At 48.2% G+C, this 22,526-nt stretch overlaps 1 protein-coding gene across 3 annotated transcripts in view; it reads right to left on the minus strand.

Moving 5' to 3' along the window:
* Window positions 1-14,329: 14,329 nt before the first annotated feature.
* Window positions 14,330-22,526, minus strand: part of Igf2bp1 (insulin like growth factor 2 mRNA binding protein 1) — a 40,634-nt gene continuing 32,437 nt past the window's right edge. For 2 of the 3 annotated variants that reach the window (XM_036197468.1, XM_036197466.1), the window contains 8 exons: window positions 20,464-20,586; window positions 19,681-19,816; window positions 18,910-19,032; window positions 18,481-18,600; window positions 17,512-17,586; window positions 16,704-16,835; window positions 16,296-16,409; window positions 14,330-14,422 (listed from right to left, as the gene is read on the minus strand). In XM_036197468.1, coding sequence (XP_036053361.1) covers window positions 14,330-14,422; window positions 16,296-16,409; window positions 16,704-16,835; window positions 17,512-17,586; window positions 18,481-18,600; window positions 18,910-19,032; window positions 19,681-19,816; window positions 20,464-20,586 — 916 coding nt within the window. The remainder of the gene's footprint in view (window positions 14,423-16,295; window positions 16,410-16,703; window positions 16,836-17,511; window positions 17,587-18,480; window positions 18,601-18,909; window positions 19,033-19,680; window positions 19,817-20,463; window positions 20,587-22,526) is intronic. The other variant, XM_036197467.1, reaches the window with a different exon arrangement.

The following is a 22,526-nucleotide window of genomic DNA, read 5'->3' on the forward strand; positions in this document are numbered from 1 at the left end:
GGGAAACAGGTGTCAGTGACAGACATGTGCCTAGCATGCCCAAAGACCTAGGTCTGAACACCAGAACAGCGAAAAGAAAATAAGCCATGTACCACAATGTAGATGGAGTACAAACAAATCTGCTTGACTCATTCTGAGGGAGAAACCAACACTAAGGAAAGGACCTCAGGAAAACTGAAAAAACTATGATTATTCACCCTTACTTCACTGCCAATCAGTAGTGAGCGGGACTGCAGGTCCAGAGGAGTGAGAGCCTCTTTGTGGTGGCCATTAGAGGACTTTCTTCTCATGTACGCTCGCCGAGGCATCTGCAGCAGCCTCCAGTGAGGGCTATCTGACTCGACCATTTGCGTCTCTGGAACACTCCCAGAAGATGTCACCTGGGGCTTTACCTCTGAGAAGATGGCCTCTTCTCCCTTTTAATCAGAAATAATAATTTCTGATTATCCTTTTACTGGTCCCTGTTCAGGCACCAGAAAATCTCGGACCATGCAGCGAGGGATAGGAAACTTTTTCTAAGGGTATTTAGAAATAAGTTTCCATGGATTTGACTGGTAAAATAAGAAAACACACATGCTTTCTGGTGTTAACTTTCTCTTTTACTGTAGCAGGAATCTTAACAGGTCTTATTAAGAAAATCAAACCTGAGGCCAGTTATTGGGGTGAACACTGGAAGATCACAGAAGCAGAACAAGCCACAGCTTCCTCACCTCGACAGTTCCTCAGCTGGTCTTGTTTCCTCAGACTGGATGCCTCTGAGTCCTCATCCGAATGAATCTCAGCTGAACTGTGTTGCTCCAATGCATAAAAGCTTAACCAGCCAAAATGCTGAACCAGCCAAATGCTTCTAGTTTCTGGTCTTCAGGCCTTACATATCTTTCTGCTGTCACTCCCTGGGATTAAAGGCTGGATTTCTGGGATTAAAGGTGAGTGTCACCAAGCCTGGTTGTTTCTAATGTGGCCTTGAACTCAGAGATCCAGAGGTATTTCTGTCTCTGAAATGCTAGGATTAAAGGCGTGTGCTACACTGCCGTCCTGTTCTCTGACCCCAGGAAAGTTTATTTTGGGGGAACACAATACCACATTCATCTTAAGAATGGTCTCTCTTCCTGTCTCCACACAGCTACATATCTCCATATTGCTGCACACAGCTACATATCTTTACATACATACATCTTTCACATGGCTACACATCTTTCCTTTACATGCACTTCTCTTCTCTATCTGTTTTAAACAGCTTCATCTTCCTTGTCTCCACAGTTACAAATCTCCACACAGCCACAGCTACACATCTCATTACACAGCTCTCTCCCCACACAGCACTTTACACAGTTCCTAGGCACAGCTGCTGATAGCAGCAGCTCCTGCACACAGCTCTCTCACACTCACTCATGCACATACTTCTACATCATTCACTCAATCTTGACTCACTCTTTCACCCACTCACATCCTCACATCTCTCTCATGCTTCTTATTCTTCCTCTGTCTCTCTCTCTGTCTGTCTCTCTCTCTCTCTGTCTCTCTCCCTCTCTCTCTCTGTCTCTCTGTCTCTCTCTCTGTCTGTCTCTCTCTCTCTCTCTGTCTCTCTCTCTCTCTCTGTCTCTCTCTCTCTCTCTCTGTCTCTCTCTCTCTCTCTGTCTCTCTCTCTGTCTCTCTCTCACACACACACACACACACACACACACACACACACTCTACAGTTCTCACATAGCTCCACACAGCCATCTCTTGCCACACCACCACTGCTGCTCAATTCATAGAGCTGAGGATCGAACCCAGGGCCTTGCGCTTGTTAGGCAAGCACTCTACCACTGAGCTAAATCCCCAACCCCACAGCTAAACTCTTAATTATGTTACATTCTCAGAGCCCCACCCATTCTCACAACGGGAGATAAGTCACATAGTTTCTCTTAGGCTAATAATGTCACACTGATTCAGGCATGTAGCTCTAAGTTGGTGAGGGGTCCCAGACAGTAAACATTTGGCTGAACCTTGAGCAGTCAGGGTACATGCAGAGAAAGAGCAAGAAGCCAATCTCAGTGTAAACAGCCTGGCCTTGATTCAGCCATGGACAACAGCTGGGAATTAGTCTGTGTATAAGCTGTAGGGTCAGCTTAATCTGTTTTGGACTAGTTCTAAGGTCTTTGCAAAGTGTGTAAAAGGCGGTCTTTGAGACTGAGAATAATATTACTTTCCTGTGTCAGTAAAGAATAATATTCTGGCATTATTTCTATACATCAGAATTATACAGCTTAAACAGAAATCATAACCTTGACCATCCACAACTATACGTGTACCCAAAGATGTAAAACACACTACCAAAGGGCTGTGGAAAGCACCCCACAGCTGTTCTTATTAGGGAGGCACAGCAGTGGCATCTGAGAAAGTTACAGACAGAAAACAACTGGTTTCCACAGCCAGTGACCCCACGGCTTTGCCAGGGAGGTCTACGTCTGGTAGGTCGACTTGTCAAATACTAGTTGTCACCTGCTGTATACTCCCATGGCCCTCGGCACTACAAACCAGATATTTGACATGAACTGGTTCCACAGATGAGGTTGGGCAGTGGAAGAAAGTTTTAGCACAGGCCCCACAGGCTCACGTACGTGAATGCCTAGTCTCCAGAGCACAGAACTGCTTTGAAAAGGATTATTAGGGTTAGCAGGTGTGGCCTTGTTGGAGGAAGTGTGTCACTGGGGGTGGGGTTTGAACTTTCAAAAGCCTGGGCCAGACCCAGACACATTCTCTCTTCTCCCTCTGCCCCTCTCCTTCCCCGCACCCACCCCCCCTCACCCAGATCAGGATATAAAGCTCTCAGCTACTGCTCCAGTACCATGCCTGTCTGCTAGACTAACACTGTAAAGCAGTAAGCAAGTACCAAAATTACATGCTTTTTAAAGTTGCCTTGGTCATGGTGTCTCCTTACAGCAAAACAACAACAAAACAGTGGGATGGGGATTTAGCTCAGTGGTAGAGCACTTGCCTAGCAAGTGCAAGGCCCTGGGTTTGATCCTCAGCTCAAAAAACAAAAACAAACAAGCAAACAAAAAACCCAGTAACTAACACAAATAGCACTTCAAGAGCTATGGGAACTCCAGGTGCCTCCTGTTTAAATATCTAAATTCTAATCATGGGTCTTCCCACCTGTGTGTTCAAAACTCAGCCCAGCAGCCTAGCTCATCAACTTGTTTTCTGAGGCAGGAAACTTGAAGGATGGCCACTCTACGAAGTCTCAACATGTTCCACATCTTGGTCTCCTTCATCTCCTGCCTCTGAAAATCCTACTGAAGTTGTGTTCCGGGTTCAAGTCTCCATTGACTCCTGTTAATGCTGGAGCCCTTTATGAACCCAACTCCAGTACCACCTACTGCCGCGGACTGGATCTTAGACCACCAGACCGAGGGAGAACGGGGTGAAGGTACTCAGGATAAGTGGGATTCGGCGAATGACAGACAGCCATAGACACGAGAGTATGTTGTGAAGCTGCTGCAATTTTACTCAGACCAAGTCATGTTATGTAATTGCATGGGCATCATTATAAAAGGTGGTCTTTTTACAATCATCATAATCTGTATTTCCTGTCTTTCCCTTGGTGAAATACAATTAGTGATAATGCATCCAAAGCAAGTTACATGATATGAGTTAGACCCAAGAGCAGAGATATTTACATGTGCAGCAGGGCCTAGCAGCAGAGCAAAAGGATGGGAAATACACGTTCTAACCGCAATGGGAGATGAGGTAGTTTTTTTGGGTCTTTTTTGAGACACTGGGCCTGAAGCAGCAACAAGCCGAAACAAGTCTGGATGTTTTTTCATGTTTCCGGAGGGAGTTCTAGCGACCCACATTGGCTCAACATATCCTGGTGAAAACCATCTAGTGATTTTTTCATCATGGCCCATAAATGTGTAATTATTAAACTTATCCTTATGCTTTGAGAGATAATCTTCATACTTCTTTTCTCCAGAAGAGGCAGAAAAATCCCAAATAAGCAATTTAGACAGTAAAGGATTATAGGAGGAGGCTGCGTGAGGAAACCCACAACGCAACCAAGTAGGAAAAGCAGTAATACCATCATCCCAAAATTGATTCTTATCCCGATATTTAGTGATACAGGAATCAAGAGGCATAAAATTGACAGACTTAAAAGTTTCATTTGTAGGGGGATGTCCCAGAGTAAGCAATTGAGTCTCTCAGATCCATCTAGGATCTCCTTTCTTACCAGTAGAGCTGGGGGCATCAGTTAAAAAGGTTCTGTAGCTGGTGGAGAGACACCCAGGAGGAGCTACTCCTTGCAGGGCGAAGCAAATTGGTAAGGAATCTGAGCTTCCTGTAAAGTTTATAAATGAGGAAGTGCTTGCCCTTTTATCTGAATCTTGGAACCATTCCCCCCCCCCCCCCCCGATGATTTTTGTCTGATTGTTCAATACCTTATAAGTCTCATCATCCAACCATCCCGCTACATGTAGAAGGGGAGGATGAGGAACATAAGCCCAATAAGTAGAAGGGCTGGTAGAGGCTGTAGTAGGCCCGACAGCAATCAAGGACAACACGGCTACAAATAGCATTTCTAAAGGAGGGTTAGAACATTGTTGTGAGGCAAGTGCTTTTGCTTCATTTGCCACATGTTTCAGCTGGGTCCATGTTGGAAGCTTTTGTAGCTTCAACCTACCAGTATCCCATTGAGACCCAGCAGAGCACCAGGCAGTTAAGGCCCTAAACAATGTTCCTTGTAGGCAGAATTTCTCTTGTGTCTTGGCATCTGCTCCCAAATAACCACACAGAAACTTAATATTAATTATAAACGTTCAGCCGACAGCTCAGGCTTGTTACTAACTAGCTCTTACAACTTAAATTAACCCATTTATATTCATCTACATTGTGCCATATGACATTACCTCTCTTTAATCTTGCACCTCCTGTTTCCTTCTCCTTGTCCCGCTGGAAACTCCTGACTCCACCCCCCTCCCCAGCATTTTCTCTGCCCCCAAAATCTTGCCTAGCCATTGGCCAATCAGCTTTTTATTAACAATGAGAGCAATACACATTTACAGTGTACAGACTGTTCCACAGCACCTCCTCTGCCACAATTTCCCTCCACAGCAGCCCCTTCTCTGGTTCCTATGTACTTTCCATTCAACGTGGATGCTTATCTTCTCCTCCTGCCCAGCCCTGTGCGAAACTAGACACAGGAAGCCTTTCCTCCTACCTGAACAGCTTTTCTGCCCATGCCAGGCCTTCCAATCCACGTGCTCCATGTGGTTACTCACTCTGCACAGCTCTCTGCATTGGCACCTAGAGACACACTCCAAAGTTTCCAGAGCTGTCCCTCCCCATGAGACTCTAAGCTCCTCATGCACGGGAACCAAACCTCTGAAAAAACATAAATTGCTGGCCTTTTTTTTTTTTTTTTTTGAAAAATAGTTTCCCCAAGCTGGGTGGTGGTTTCCACGCCTTTAATCCCAGCACTTGGGAGGAAGAGACAGGCGGATCTCTGTGAGTTCAAGGCCAGCCTGGTCTACAGAGGGAGCTCCAGGGAAGGTGCAAAGCTACACAGAGAAATCCTGTGTCAGAAAAATAAAAAAGGAAGAGAGAGAGAGAGAGAAAGAAAGAGAGTTTCCTCTGTGTAGCCCTGTCCTGGAACTTGCTCTATAGACAAGGCTGGCCTCAAATTCATAGAGATCAGCGTGCCTCTGCCTCTGCAGTGCCGGGATTAAAGATGTGTGCAAACAAACACCCAGGGTGTAATTTTTATTAAAATAAAATAAAAAGAAAATAGTAAGTTAGGCTAGGCTGGGAGTGGTGGTGCACACTTTTAATTCCAGCCTCAGAGGCAGAGGCAGGAGGGTTTCTGTAAGTTTGAGGCCAGCCTAGTCTACATATTGAGTTCTAGGACAGCCAGGGCTATGTAGAGAGACCCTGTCTCAATAACAACAATAATAATAATGAAGTAGTAGTAGTAGCCAAGATGGTTCAGAGGTTACGAACCTGTACTCTTCCAAAAGACCCAAATTCAGTTCCCATCACCCACATTAGGCAGTTCATAGTTGCCTACAATTCTAGGCCCAGCAGATCCAAAGCTCCTGTCCTCTAAAGAACATTTGTATTCATGGTCATGGGTGCACATGTGCATGTATGTATGTATGTGCACACACACACACAATTCTTGTGGGCTAAAGAGATGGCTCAGTGGTTTAGAACATTTGTTGCTCTTCCAGGGGCCAGGGTTTGATTCCCAGCATCCGGAGTGGCTCACCAGCGTCCTTAACTTTAGTCATACATGCAGTGTACATACATACATGCAGGTAACACATTCTACACACAAAATAAATAAATAGAGCTAGGGGTTTTGCTTGCCCTTTTATTTATTTATTTTTATTCTTTTTGAGGCATGGTCTCACTATTAAAGCCCTGGCTGTCCTGGAACTCACTTTGTAGACCAGGCTGGCCCGGAACTTGTAGAGATTCCTCTCTGCCTCCCGAGTACTGGGACTACAAGGCATGTGCCACTAGCAACCTTTCATGGAATACTTATTCATGTGGTTTCTTTGGGTCTGTGAAGGATTTTTCTATGGTATGTTAAGCCAATGATAACGCCCTTCCTAACGTGTGACCCTTTAATACAGTTCTGCATACTGTGGTGACCCCCAAACACAAAACCACTTTCATTACTGCTTCACAACTGTAATGTTGCTACTGTTACGAATTGTAATGTAAATGTTTTCTGACGGCTTTAGGTGACCCCTGTGGAAGTGTAGCTTGACCCCCCCAAAAGGTCTCTACCCACAGGTTGAGAACCACTGTGTGGCTGACCAGCCTTTTTTGCTGGTATCTCAGGAGAGAACCCTGCCCTCCAGAAGTGGGAGGTACCATTTTTCACTTTGTAAGCTTAGGTGTAGTGGGGCACAACTGTAATCCCAGCCCTTGAGAGGCAGAGGCAGGATCTGTCCAAACTCAAGACCCACCTGGTCTACACAGGTTCCAGGACTACTCAGTGGGACTCTTGTCTCAAAGAGGGAGAAAGACTGATGGGCCAGGAAGTGTCCCAGTGTGAAGCCAATCGGCAGAAAGAGGGAGCCCAGAAACAGCTTAACACAGCTTCCAGAGCAAACCCATGGTTTCCAGGTGGTCACGAATGCTCCCCTTCTTCAGTGGCCTCCAGTCCCTCCCAGGGATGAATGTCATGTAACCACTGAACTGATGTGGTAGATGATGGATGAATCCGGGAACTAGCCGAGGCGGTAGAAACAAACTACATTTGGAGCTATCCTCTGTGAATGGCAACATTCCTGTTGGGCTCTGCCAAAAAAGGCAACTGCAGGAAGAACAAAGGGAGAAATCAGACTCCCTGACAAAGTAGGTCGGTACAGCAGGAGAGGATGAAGAGGAAAAAACCTTGCAGGAAACACACTGCAGACAAGGTTTGCAGAAGGAAAGTGGCTAATGGATGGATTTGCTCCTCTCCAGACCGTAGCCATCAGAAGCAGAGGCCTGGCCAGGTGGGATGTTATTCATGTGCATGCCAGCACTGAAGATTATGGCAAGTAATTAAGAGTTTAAGGCCAGCCTGGGCTACACAGTGAGGCCGTACCTCAAAAAAGCAAAGCAATTAAAAAAAAAAAAAAAAGTGGGCTTGAAGAAAGTTCCCCCATTGGATGAACTAAGTTTATGAGTTCCTTTCTTTCTATGACAGTACACGATAAAACTATTTTAACCGTGGCAGAACTGAGCACAGCTGCCCCTGGAGGCAGTAAGGGAGCAGAGGTAACCTGGGCTGAGCTTCCTGCTTTTAATTCCTTTGCCAGGCCAACAATGGGGGCTCTTCCTCTCTAGTCAGTCCTCAGGGAACCCCCTCAGGCATACCCAAGGATGCTCTCTCTCATCCTGAGCATCTCATCTCCCAGACTCCAAAACCCCTTCACAGACACAAACACACTCGGGTTTCAATAGACGTTTCCTTTTATTTTGAGACTGAAACAGTGGAATGAAATTGCTTTGTGGCTGAAACAACATTCACCGGGAAGGAGCCCGGAGTGCTCATCCATTCAAAGAACAAATCTGCCAAGTCCGAGCCAGCTGCCCACCTCCCCCAGCTTCCAGAACAGACAAGGAGAGGAGGTGGGCACAAACAAAATCAGGGTTTTGGCGGCTGGCAGAGTTCCGGTCAAGTACAATGTCCAAAGTTGTCGTGATTACAGAATATAACAGTCACAAGCAGCAATCCTCCCATCCCTCCCAGATTTACACCCAGAAAAATTAATTCCTCACTGGAAGCCGTGTCTTAGGACTGCCTATCAATCCATCCTGCCTTAGGGGAGCGGGCTCTTTTGACTTAACTGGTTTTGGGGACCAGAATCAAGATTCTAAAGGGAGACTCCAAACGGCGGTAATGTTTACTCATTATGCTAATTTATAATCTGCTTAAATTCATTTTGCACGAGAGCTTACTTACGAGCAGTGGTCCACACAAAACTGTTGTTACAGTGGTCCCCCAACCCCCTGCCAAGCGGCAACACCAAATCAGGACTGAAACACCCCAAGCCAGGGTTCCTTCCTGCTTTCTGAGCACAGGTGGGTCTCCCTGGCAGCTGTGGAGTGGGGTGTGACAAGCCTAGGGGTACACTGGGAACACTGTACCTGTTCAGAGCTATCACACTGTCTTAAGATTGCCAAAAGTGAAACTTATGTATAGGGGGGAAAAGGAACCATTTAAGAAATTAATCCATTGGTTACTGGAAATTGTCTCCCTCCTTGAAAAGAAAAACATTTTTTTTTTTTTGGTTTTTAATTTTTTAATATTTTTTGGAAAGTATTTTTTAAGGTAATATTTTTTTCCTTTGGAAAAAAGAAACCTTTTCCCCCCCTAACCTAAGCAAGTTGAGCTGCCACTACCTAATTTCTCTATATTGTTTTGCTAAGAGGTAGATAAAACCAAAGTGAAATGGGGCTTCTAGAAGTTCCTTTTGAGGGTGGGGAGAGGCTAGGTCAGCCAGTGGAATTCTCCAACTACGAAGATGGCCTGAGCGAGCCTGATAGACTGGGCTGGGCCCCAGGGCAGGATCCTGCTCCATCTCTTCTCCTCCCAGAGCCAAATGCCCCCTCTTGAAGAAGGGGGCTCAGTGGAGGTAGAGAATCTTCAAGAAACCCTGTTGAAGAGGCCCTGGTTCTAGGACTTGGGGCTGCAGGAGCTGAGCGAGAGGCTCCAGGCCAGCCCCAGGATCCCCCTTCAGCCAGCTCTCTAAGGGGAGAGCCCACCCCTTTCCTCCCCTGCAGGTGAGAGAAAGACAAGCCGAAGGGGCAGGGGTGAAGCATGGGTGGGGAAAGCAGAAAAGAGGGGACGGGACGAGGTGACGAACCCTGCCAACCCGACCGATATGAATGGGGATCCTGGCAGGTCTGCCCGATCCCCAAGACAAACCTTTTGTGGCCTAAGCCTCAACTCTTCCGGCTGGGATTCATGCCCTCATGCATGAGTCCCTGCCCTTATTTCCAATCTTATTGTAAGGACTGAGGTAGTTCATCCATTTATACTCGTAGCATCCACCATCTGTGATTACAAAAAACATGCGCTCCAGGAGCTTCCTGCTAGGTAAGAAGAACAAGCGCTCTTCTCTGTCAGTCCAGACTCAACCATTTGAGGTCATCAGCTATGGTGCCATCAGACCACGCAGGGCTGAGCTTTGGCCCATCCACTAGACCCCTTGGGCATGTGACCTCTCCCATATCCTGTACCCTCACCGAGATGTACCCAAAGGAAAGAAACGGGGAGTTTCGGCTGGTTTAACTCTATGTCGGAATACAAGAGAAACATTCTGCACCTAAACCATCGAGTATCTGGAAGGAAAATGGCTTTTACATCCCCTGGCGTTGTTGAGGCTTTCTCTTCAATCTTCCTACAATGTTCTGTCAGGCAAAAATGTTTTCCTTCTATTGGTTTTCAACAAACAGGCAAACAGTTGTGTGGTTTGAATGGCAAAGCCACCAGGGTCTCCCCCGCGAACACTTCAGGAAAGGAAAGGAGACCTTGCCCCAAGAGAGGGGGAGAAGAGGTGCCTGAAAGCGCCAGCTCCTCCTGGGGCTATACGAGGCTTGGCGCCCTCTGGGGCTGAGGTAGTTAGTAGCACTGATGGCTCCCAGTTTGGCAGAGGGTGTCTGGGAAGGGAGGAGGGGAAGGCACCCTTGAGAGCTAATTGAGGCCCTCCTCACTGCCAGTCTGCCAGGCCTGAAGGGAACTCCACGGTGCCGTCTCTGCAGTGGGGACAGGGGAGGAGAGCTGTCCACCAGGAGCCCGAGATGTCCCTCCTTCCCCAAAGTGCAACTGGGAACCCAAGGACTCCTTTTCTCCTGCTCCCTAGCCCTTGGCAAGCATCACTCCCAAACCCCCAGGAGCTTAAGAGCGGGTCCCTGTCTTTAGTGTACACTGTCTCCAGGCCCCTCCCCCTTGCAGACAGGCCCAGATGTAGAAAGATGGCCGGCCACTGCTTTTGTCTTATAAACAGCCTCTCAGCCTCTGTCTGTCTGTCTGTCTTTGGCACAAAGGAAAATGGACACACAGAACCAACTGGAGCATCCTGCCCCAGCATCCTCTGGGTTTTTACATGGGGTCTCTTCAGCCAACAGTGAGGCATGAGTTTTCCCCAAAGTGGAGAGCTCAGGGAGAAAATGAAATCAGAAGGGACTAGAGAAGAGTCAGGGGCCACAGCACTTCCCTGTCCTTTACTATGGTTCTCTTCTGCCTAGACCCCCTCCAACAACTGAGGCCAGAGCCCAAACAGCGAAAGGCAACCAGACCCCAAAGAGGGTTAAAGCCCCCGCGGTGTGAGCGGCAGGCGCAGCTTCAAAGTAAGTCAGTGAATCAAACCATTTGGCTTCTTATGCGTTTCAAAGAATTGAAAAAAAAAAAAAATAGATCCTTAAAGAGATGGTCCTTTCATAAAAATACATGTGTGGCGCACACACATACACCTCTTTCTATATATATATACACCTTAGGGCATGGAAGCATTTTTTTTTTAGTTGCTTTTCTCAATACCATCCAAATCTCCCAAGTGCTCTTTGTAATAGTTTGTGTCTTACCTAGGATGGGGGGAAAAGAGGTGACCAGAAGGGCAAGGAGCTGCCCTAAAATCTGGCCTTTGGGTCACAGGACAACCCCAAGACAGGACAGTCTCTTCCTGCCTGCTGACCTCTGGCCCCTAATCCGTATTCTTGCTTTCTGGTAAAGCCAACTTTCACAATCTTCCTGCTGGGTAAGTCCAGCCACGGTGGAACTTTGCCCAGTCCGTGTACGTCTCCAGGTCCCTTGCCACACTTTCTGATATCTTCTGGGAGCTCAATCAAGCACAGGAAGAGGGCTCGGGCTGAAGGTGTGAAGGGAGCAGGCCCCCAAGGAATGGAACACTCCCAACAATCTCATTTCAGGTACTCTGGGATATCCCCCACCCCCCCAATGATCACTTGAACCGTGTATCAAAGCATGCTTGCTGCTAGAAATCCACTTTAAATCACTAAATGGCCGACGTCTGAACATTGTCTGCTTTGTGTAGGGACAAAGCGTGCAGAGCCAGAAGGGAAGTCGGGAACCCTCGCGGTTTGTGTCTGGGACAGGCCTGTTACTACCCTACCATTCTCTCTTTGGACTAGATGGTCTGGAGGCTGTGGGGGACTGTCACAGGGATCATACCAAAGTAAGCCCCTGTCCCAGCCATGCTTACCATTCCCCTTCCCTCTTGGCTACCCACCACCCTCTATCAAGAATTTCCTACCTAACGGGTCCACTTTTAGTATCAGCCAAATCCACCTGAAGACAACAGGGAGATGGGGAGGGCAGTCCCTGGTGATCTGCCTGCCTTCCAGTCTATGAATGATACAGGCCAAGAATAGGTCGGATGGAAACGAAACAATAACCAAAAAATAGACGCGGAAAGCACTCCACTGAGAAACCAGGGGCCTCCCTCGGGGCGAGAGGGTGGCCTTGTCTTTCTCCCATAAATGGAATCTTGGCTCCCATATTTTTTTAAGAAATACAGGTTTTCTTAAAAGGTTATATTTTTTAGTTATTATTTCTCTCCTCGATAAAACGGAGGCACTATCTTAAAATAACAACAGCACCACTGGTAGGAAGACCCAGCTAAGGTCCTGTTTCACCACAGGAGGAAGGAGGGTACCCACAGGCCATCTGCTTAGTGGACACTGCTGTTTGGTCCCCAAGGTCCAAGCTCTGCCAGATCTTAAAGCCTACTTCAAGGTCAGAGGTCAGAACCCAGCAAGGTCCTAGGCCTGGGTACCTTGGGGGTTATCCACTCCTCCCCTGGATCCAGCCCCCAGCCCCCACCTTTCCCGACAGGGCCTGTTCTCCACAGAGCTCCTAAAGTTACTGGCTCATGTTGTAAGAAATTATGAAACATAACTTTCTCATTTTTTTCTTTTCATTAAAAAAATAAAATATTCAAGACTATCAGCTTCTCTTTTGCTTTTCTTTTTTATATAAAATATCAGCAAGCCGCAAAGAAAAAAAAAGAAAAGAAAAAAAGAAAAGAATAAAAAAAATGAAAAACCAGGGTTCAGGGAACAAAAGGAAATCATTGCTGAGGTAACTTCACACCTTGAGGTAGTTCACGTAGCATAGCACTGCCTGACTCCACCCACACGTCACGTTGCTTGTCACTGTTGTCCTTGCAATGCCAGGAAGAGGGGAGCTCTGTGCATGGGCTTTCCACATGCAGAGAGGCCTTCCTTTCTTCCCAGCATGCTTGATAGAAATGTCCAGGGGAGCTAAAGTGCATCACCTGGCTAATATGCATTACAATCAGTACAGTATTAGGAGGGAGGCCTAGCCTCACTTAACTGATGGCCACTGTCCTCCATAAGGGCTAAACTTCCAACAGGATCTTATGGAGCCTGGTAAGTTAATAAATTAAGTGTGTTCACCCCTTTGTGCATAATGCTGCTGGTATTCTGAAGTTTGCTTTCAGGCATGCCTTTCATAACGATAATGGCAGTTCATGGAGGCCTAAGCAGTCAGTTAAATACTCCTCTACAATTAAAAACAGAAACAATATTCTCCAATTCACTAAGTTTGCCAGATGATGGACTTTAAGCTTTCTCGGGAGCTCAGGGTTGGGTGGTAGGTCCCACCACCACAAGGAAACAGTGCCGTGGCGGGGATACACCGCAATGCCTGCCTCAGCCCTTCTAAGAGCACATGGGTGGAGTGAGAGGGCCTTGGGACCACTCGACTCCTCCATGGAACTGAGACTTTATCAAGGGGAGCTCATACCCCTTTCCCAGAGCTCATATATCCAATCATTAAAATAGACTTTAAAAAAATATAAAATCCGCCTGAGAATGATAGGAATCAGGGACAGTGGTCAGCCCTCACCCTGCTGAGCATGCGGTACCACCCATGTGTACCAGGGCACCATGCAGGACCCACAGGGTTAGATGGGCATAAACTTAGTGGGGAAATCTTGGTGGGGAAGGCCCAGCTGAGCAGGAGAAATTTCTGTTGTGCCAATTTTTCTAGATGTCGATCTGCAATAGCTCACCCACAAGGGCGCGCTCTTTTCTTTTTGTGATGCCAAGGATGGAACCCAGGGCCTTGAACATGCCAGGCAAGTACTCTGACCACTGAACTCTATCCTCAGCCCAAGGACTCCTTTTAAACGTGGATCAGTACATATTTTAATTATCATCTCTCTCCTTCTTCTTTGTATCTTGTTGTTCCCATTGGTTGGTTGAAGAAGGATCAGAATTAACATATAAGCGTTCTCCACAGTTAATATTGTAAACAAAGTTGTGTTCCAGCCCCCCAGCATCACCCTATAGTAACAAGGCTAACAGTGTAAATGAATACAGGAGGCGCTAAGGTACTGGGTCAAGGCATTAAAACTAGGAGGAATTTTCATCAGTTAACCAAGGAGTAAGGTTAGAAAGATTCTGGGGTCAAGAAACAAACCATCCTTTGAGGTTTAATAAAACCTGAAGGAAATTTTATTTCTCTTCCCCACTGGGGGCTTACCGATCTTTCTGACAGAGGCTGGAGAACTTCCTCAAAACAATCCACGTTTAAAAGCAACCCAAGCTACATTTCAACTGTGACGTTCCAAGGGGTGGGCTGTGGTGGCCACTTGACTGAATTGGGGGCAAGAGATCAGGATTCCTCACTGGAACATTTTTCTCAAGACAGTGGGCAAACCTGATCTCCAGCCAGGCCCAAAAGCCCCTGATTCCCACTCATTCTCAGGCCTGCTGGGAAGAGCACACTGGCCCTCCGCCCTCCAGTTCTGCGGTGTGCCTGCTGATCTGGAGCCAACGGGACAGGAAGGGGCGGTCACTTCCTCCGTGCCTGGGCCTGGTTGCACTGTCCCTTCTGGTGCTGTTGCTTAACCTGAGCCAGAATGTCTCGGATCTTCCGCTGCGCCATCTGCATTGAGAACAGCAAGGATGAGGCAGGTGAGGGTGCTTTGCGTATCAGCAGCAGAAAGAAGGGGCACCTGCCACTCAACAACCTCTACTGAATAAAGACCTGAGTCAGGGAGGGTGTGTGTGTGTTGACATTCTGACATGCTACCGAATGTGTGTGTGTGTGTGTGTGTGTGTGTGTGTGTGTGTGTGTGTGTGCATGTTGACATTCTGACATGATACCGTAGCAGAAATGGCATAAGTACATTTCATGATGTCCCGATCATACATTAGAAGGCGCCATTTTAAACTACTACTCAAGAGGGTAAAAAAGGCCGACACAGGGTACCAAACAGTGATGGGACAGTCCCCATGAAATGGATGAAGCCCCCAATAGCAGCTTCCACTTTCAAAATTCCTTCCACTGGGGCCAGAAGGACGGCTCAGCAGTCAAAAGCACTGGTGGCTTTTCCAGAGGACCAGGGTTCATACCCCAGTTCCTACATGGAAGCTAACAACTGTTAACTCTAGTTCCCAGGACAACCCGATGCCCTTTTCTGGCTTTTGAGGGCACTGAGTACATGTAGTTCTACATGTAGTTCACAGACATACATGCTGGCAAAACACCCATTCACATTAAAAAAATAAAACAAAACTAAAAATTTCAGGGTTGAGGATTTAGCTCAGTGGTAGAGCATGCGCGCGCGCGCGCGCGCGCACGCACACACACACACACACACACACACACACACACACACACACACACACACGAGGGATGGAAGGGAGAGAGCACATTGGCCTTGAAGCTTTTTATAGATTTCCGCTGTTCTTTTGCTGAACACCTGAAATGGTGTCGGCAATGAACCTAGAACCCTGTGAGTGGGGATCCGCCATTCGTCCATACCAGCCTCATTTCCCTCATTAGAATGGTGTGGTTCTTGTGGGCTTAACTGAGTTAATAGACACAGAGCCTCTGAGACAATGCCGGTCCAGCATAGTCATAAACCTTAGGTATCATTCCCGAGGCTCTCACTGTTGTCAAAGATCTTAAAAGCTACCAATACCAGGTGACTCAGCAGAGAGGGTCTGTGGGGTTGGCCTGAAAGTTCTGGCCCTGACTGCTCAAACAGCCCCCAAGGGCCACAGCACACTGGTAAGCTGAAGATGTAACACTGGGACGTGCTGAGGGTTTAGGAGATCCTTTGTCAACCTTTTCCTCCCCCTGCTCAAGGTCAACCAGATTTGAACCTGAGATTGGCACTGCTTTCTGGCTTCCCTGTGACAGAGAGGGAACGGGGATGAGGAGTTGCAGACAACACAAAGCCAGGTATGGTGACATTATGTGCAACCCCAGCTTTAAGGCGGCAGAAGCAGGGTTACTCAGAGTGGGAAGGCAGCCTCATCTATATGATAGGCCAGAGGGGGAACAGGGAACAGGAGAGAGTCCAGTGTTCTGACTGTTATCATTCCACGGACAAAGTTGAATGCTAACTTCCTCTCCGGTGCAGCAGGGGTTCAGGACAACCAAGGAGACTATGAATATACAATAGATACAACCATTATAGCTCAGACACTCAGAAACTGTTAACGTATTAATTGTGTGCATCTGCACACTTGGTTCAGAAGACCATTTCCAGAAGTTGGTTCTCTCTGCGAACACATGGGTACTGGAGACTTGTGATGGTGATAAGCACTTTCATGCTGGAGCCACTGAAGAGTGTAAAGAGGACAATATTCTCACACTCACTCCTGCAACCTTAAGCAGCCCAGCCCAGCCCAGAGCAGGCAGGGATGGGGAGTTCCCAGAGGACCCGTGCAAGTCACAACCTAGAGAGCCCTCGTTTCTCTGCTCCTGGCTCCTGAACCCTCTGGAGGTGGGCGAAGATGGTACATACCTGGCTGGCATAGAAATGCCCGATGATCTTAACAATGACTTGGTCGTTCTCATCCGGGGTCTGGTCTCTTGGCACTACCACCTCGGCGGCAGTCAGGTTCTGCAGCTCATTCACCTAGGGGCAGGGCAGCCAGAGAGAAGCTCACACATAGGAAGAGGAGGACAGCAACTCGTGGTGGAATGCTTTGTTTAGTGCATGAGGTCCTGGGTTCAAGACTTAGCACCACAAAAAATAAAAGAAAACAGACACAGTGGGCCTGGAGGGGGTGAGAGGTAGGTGAATGGGTCTGGGCCTGGGAACTAGAGTCAAGTCAGTGGACAAATGAGGGTAAAGGTGAACACTGGACAAAAGAGCGGGTTTCAGAGAGCGAGGCCTCGTACTTTCACACTGTCAGCCCTCAGAGCTCACCGTTTTGCCGCCTTTGCCTATGACCCGGCCAGCTGCTGAAGCTGGTACCCGTATGTGGGTCTCCAGCTTTACTTCCTCCTTGGGACCAAAGAAATTCTCTTCTTTTAGTTTGCCATAGATTCTTCCCTGAGCCTAGGGAGAGGAGGTCATGTTAGAGCAGCCATGAATCCAGGCTCCAGTCCAGCCTCTCGCATCCAAGTGGCCAGAACTCTACCGAGGACCACCAGCTAAGACCAGTGGTTGCAAAGTCCTAGTGGGTGACTTCCAGCGGTTCCCTGGTTATGCTGGAGACCCTCAGATTATGACCCATGAGTAAATCAATATCCTAGCACTACAGAGGCAGGAGGATCACCAAAAGTTCACAGCCGACCTGGTCTGCAGAACTAGTTCTGGGCCAGCTAGAGTTACATACTGAGACCCTGCCTTTAACTCTTCCCACCTCCCTCCTAAAGAAATGAACAAATTCTTCAAAGGATGTACCACTTACAGGTTCTGGGATGTGACGGTAACTAACGCATCCCCACCATGAACAACAACTAGCTACTCAGTCTCTATCCTCACACATCAAGTGAAGCGGTAAAGACGTGAAAAGAAGGGGTGTAGGCACCAAATGCAAACACCTCAGGTTTCCTTCTTTCTCACATTCCTGTGTGGACCATGAAGAAGTGATTGGAAATGAACGGAAATTAAGCTTGGACCCGTGACAGGGATTTGACAGCAAACAGAAGCTGTCGCAGCCTTTTTCCTGCATGTTAGGCTCCCAACCCCACCTCCTGTCTCCTCCCTGGAAAAGCAATATAAACCAAACCTTGAACTGGGCCTCTGGGGGTCCAGTAATGATGACCATTCGAACTTTGGAGTCAGGGGTTTCCGGTGGAGCAATCTGCAAAGCACACAGTTGGTCAGAGGGGGCCGCTTCCAGAGGAAGACAGAGGCATCTCCACCCCCTGCAGTTCCCTCCCATCGCCCACTCGGAGATGAAGAGAACAAGAAGCCTCAAACCCAAGTTCCTGTCTGCACACAAGACCTGTGAAGACAGCGTGGGCAGCAGCTAGAAGGACCTGCCTCAGTGATACTTCCACGGCAGGACTGCTCCCCGCCACCACCCCATCTGAGGGTTTTAGCAGAGGGCTGCGGAGAGGCAGGGAATTATGAGATAGAGAAGGTAGTGGCTACACCTTTTGGGGTCAGGGTGGGAATCACAAAGCTTTAAATGCCATCGAATGAAACCCATGAAACTGGACCAGGGAGATTGACAGCACTGGTTTCGTGATGAAAGGCCCTCATTCTCCTGGATCCTGGATGCAGGGAGCTAAGACAACCAGTACATGGTGCTCACTGATAGGCCCCGCCTGTTTCCTATATCCACACCAGGACACTGAGACTTGATGGAGTCCAGCAAGGGGTCGGGGTATTGGTTTTTTAAAGGGGTTGGGACTGGCTGGGTGGCGGTGGCGCACGCCTGTAATCCCAGTACTTGGGAGGCAGAGGCAGACGGATCTCTGTGAGTTCGAGGCCAGCCTGGGCTAAAGAGTGAGTTCCAGGAAAGGTGCACAGCTACACAGAGAAATCTTGTCTTGAACCATCTCCCAAAAAGGGAGCTGGGACTGGGTCAATTCTATTTTGGGCAGTATGTCAGCCTGCTGTATACATAATACTGTCTCTTCTATAGCCTGGAAACCTAGAAGTACTTAAAACACCCACAAGGGCTTTCATTCCCCAAAGTGTGAAGGGAGCTGGAGTACACACTAGACCTGGAGATCTCAGAGCAAATCACCTTGATGGAGGCACTGGCAAACCGGGAGAGCTGCTTGATGTGCTGGCCCTTCTTGCCGATGATGGCACCCACAGCCTGGGCGGGGATGAACACTTGGACCATCTCCTGCTCCGGAGCCTGCTGCCAGGACAAGAGACTCCTTACTAAAGGACCAGGGAGTGGGGCGAGGCAAGACCCAGGAACCCCTCTACTCTGTTTCCTCACCAGCTCCAAAAAAACAGATGCGGGCACCCACCCAGCTGCAACCCGGGCCATGGAAGGACACCACGGGTTCCTTTTAGCCCTCCTCCAGCTAATGGGAAGCAAAACCTGCCGTCACTGCCACAGGTGCCACCAAGGCAGGGCTGCTCTCCTTGGAGCTGGCATTCTGGCTGCAGGTCTCCCCTCCCCCCACTCCCATGGGTCCCCCGAATAAGACCTTCCACTTACCATGAAGGAGCTATAGGGGGCAGCCCCAGTGACGCTGCTGGGAGGTGGTGGGACAGCACTGGACGAAGCTGGGAAGAGACCTACAGCGGCTAGGTTGAGACCGGGGATGAGGTGGGACTGTAACTGGAGAAGAGATGGGAGGTACAGGTCAGCTTGCCCGCAGGCCCCGGGGAACCTGGTCTCTGAGCTCAGCTTGCTAAGGGGCCTGCTGGGCCCTGGTGTGTGGCTCTGGATAACCTACAGGAGCCGGCACCCCCAGCGCCGGTGATAGAGCAGAACCCCTGATGTCCTCCTCTGGTCTCTGCATACACATAACTAAACACACACACTCACACACACACACACACACACACACACACACACACACACACACACACAATCCTATGAGCTGGGTGTGGTAGGTAGCACAAGCCAGTAATCCCAGCACTTTTAAGTCCAAGGTAGGAGGACTGAATTCAGTTCAAGCCTACATAGTGAAGTCTTATCTCAGAAAAAGCTGAAATTATGACCCTTCTGTCTACTACGGTGCCCAAGTGTTACTGCTACACAAGTTTTAGCCAATCTAAATTAGATTGGCTAAAGTATAAAAATCCATGAAACCCAAGATTATGCCCCACCCCCACCTCAGGAGCCAGATGATGAGCCCTGCCCTAAGTTCAGAGAAGGGTGCTGAGGGGCTAGGGATGTAGTTCAGGGTGTAGCTTTTGCCTGTCTCCAGGGCCTGGGTTCAACTCCCTGCACAAACACAGGAGGATGCCGCCTTTCACTCACACTCATGGCGGCCACATCATTCTCGTAGGCCTCTCGAACTTTCTTCATGATCTCTTGCTCAGCCCTGCAGCAGTTCTCAATGGCCCCCTTCACGGTGATGGTCCTCTCGGGGTTATAGAGAGTGAGATCCTGGAGCCTGGAAGGAGAGCAGGGCAGTGTCAAGCAGTGGGCAAGACAGGACCAGGCCCCAGCCAGGGACAAGGTCAAAGGAGCAGCTGAGTTACAGGGCCAGTGATACTAAAGGCTGGCTAAGTTATCTCCAGCCTCAGGTGACTGGGGCAAGGTGCACAGGAAATCCCTTCTGTGGGAACAGAACCTACTGTGAGAGGTGTGGAGGACACATGTGCAGGATGGCTGCAGGCCTTATTTGTGCTATTTTGCAGAAGAGTTACCCTGCAAACAGGTGAGTCTCTAGGGAAATAGAGAGGCAGGGTGCTTACAAATAGCTACCTTGTACCTTTCACTGAGTCTTCAGAGGCAGCCCAGCATGCCCAGGTTAAAAAGACCAGTCTGTGCACCTCTCACACAGGCAGACATTCCTAAAGCCCACACCCTAGCTGCAGGCTTTCCTGGAGATGCACAGAGGTAGACTGTGCCAAGAGGTGGGGTGTCCCAGCCCTAATCGAGAGGTAGAAAATGATCTCACCACTTCTCCTGTTTGCCTTATGCCAACAGAAGCAGTACCCAATTTAAGAGGCAGGTACTAAGGCTCAGTGCTGAAATCCCTGGTCCCCCAGGCCCCATGCTCGCCACGCCTGTAAAGGGACCCAGTGAGAGCCTTACGAGGAGATGGTGATCTTTGTCTCTGTGTCCTGCTCCACCTTCTTCAAGTTCCTCCCTTCCTTGCCAATGAGTCGCCCCACAAAGTTATTATGGGCCAGGATCTTCAGGGGAACCTCATCTGCCCTAGGGGGAAAAGGGGGACAGTCCAGTCAATAATGCCAACGAAGACTCAACCATGGGGTCACTCACAACAAATAATCCCAGGACAAACCACAAATCAAGTATCACAAGATTACAAACCCAGCAGATCAGTGGTTTACAGAGAAATGGTGGATGAGGATGGCCTGTGGGAAGCAGGATGAAATCTGGGAGCCAAAGCTTTCTCTCAACTGTGATTATAGTTTCAACAGGTACTACCATATACAAATTGAAACTCAAACTGTACACTCGAAAAATCACCAAAGGAAAAGCAAGTGCAACAAGGTCTGAGAATTTAGCTCAGGAATTTAGCTGAGCTGTCCACTCCCAAGGTGAAGGGGGTTGAGGGAGCAGAAAGGAAAGGGAAACAATACACAGTTAAGCCAGAAATGGTGGCATATGCCTACAGTCCCAGATACTCTAGACTGAGGATCCACTGAGCCCAGGAATTCTAGGCCAATCTAGGCAACATGTCTACAAACAACATTTTTGTACTAATTGAATCCTGATAAAGCTGTAACAAGAAAATAGCAACTGAGCCGGATGGGGGTGGCAAATACCTTTAATCCAGAACTTAGGAGACAGAGTATATCTGAGTTTGAGGCTAGCCTGGTCTACAGAGTGAATTCCAGAACTTATACAGAGAACCTTGTCTCCAAAAAAAAAAAAAAGGAATGAGGCCGGATGGTGGTGGTATACGCCTTTAATCCCACCACTCAGGAAGCAGAGCCAGAGTCTGAGGTTAGCCTGGGCTACAGAGTGAGTTCCAGGAAAGGCACAAAGCTACAGAGAAACTCTCAAAAAACCAAAAAAAAAAAAAAAGAAAAAAAAGAAATGAAACGAAACGCCTGCATTTAATCCCAGCACTTAGGAGGCAGAGGCAGGCATATATAGTCTACAGAGTGAGTTCCAGGACAAGAAATCCTATCTTGAAAAAGAACCAACCAAACAAAATACCCGAAAGAATGTGATGATGTACACCTATTATCGGGGTATGCAAGAGGACCGTAAGCTCCTAACCTAGACTGTGAAAAACTCACTCTCTCTCTTTTATGTGTGTGTGTGTGTGTGTGTGTGTGTGTGTGTGTGGAGAGAGAGAGAGAGAGAGGGAGGGAGGGAGAGGGAGAGAGAGAGACAGAGGGAACGTAAGAGAGAGACACAGAGGGAATGTGGAAAGATGTCCACAGATGTCAGAAAGGGAGGCACTGATCCCTTGGAGCTTGAGTTTCAAGTCTGTGACCTACCCAACATAAATGGTGGGATCCGAATACTGGTCCTCTAACAGAACACTATCTACTCTTAATGGCTGAGCCATCTCTCCAACTTCAGAGCCATTCAAGAAAATACAAAGAAATTTGGTTGTAATCCCAGCAGTCAGGATTACAGGAGAGTTCAGGGTTATCTTGGGCTATAGTGAGGTCCAGCCTCAAACACTGCCACGCACACCAAAGAACCCCAACTCAGAAGGTATTGGGAGTGAATCCCCTGTACTTCTTTGCATTAGTGGGGCTCACACCCAGGTCCTCACGTATGCAGCCATCTACCCCATGTCCCTGTGCTATATATAGTTCAAGTCCTACGTCACTTCTGTCTCTCTGTGGGGGCTTTTGATTTACTGATAGATGTGTTGACACACAAAAATTATAATGTTATAGAGCAGCATTTCAGCCTGACCCTCTGTGCTGACACACACTCACTCCATCTATGTGGACTCAAACATACACACATCCATACATATGCACACAAATGGAGACACTGAGCACATAAAATTTCTAGATGATTATACTCAGGAAAGATCTTAGAGACTATGTTTTTGTGCACTTTGCGACTCTCTCCTAATCTCTGTATCGTTGCTATTAGCAATTACAAGTAGAGGCCGGGGTGTGGCCCAGCAGCCAGGCGCCTGCCTGGCACGTGTGAAGCCT

The sequence above is a fragment of the Onychomys torridus genome, chromosome 8, assembly GCF_903995425.1.
Source record: "Onychomys torridus chromosome 8, mOncTor1.1, whole genome shotgun sequence".
Lineage (NCBI taxonomy): Eukaryota > Metazoa > Chordata > Mammalia > Rodentia > Cricetidae > Onychomys > Onychomys torridus.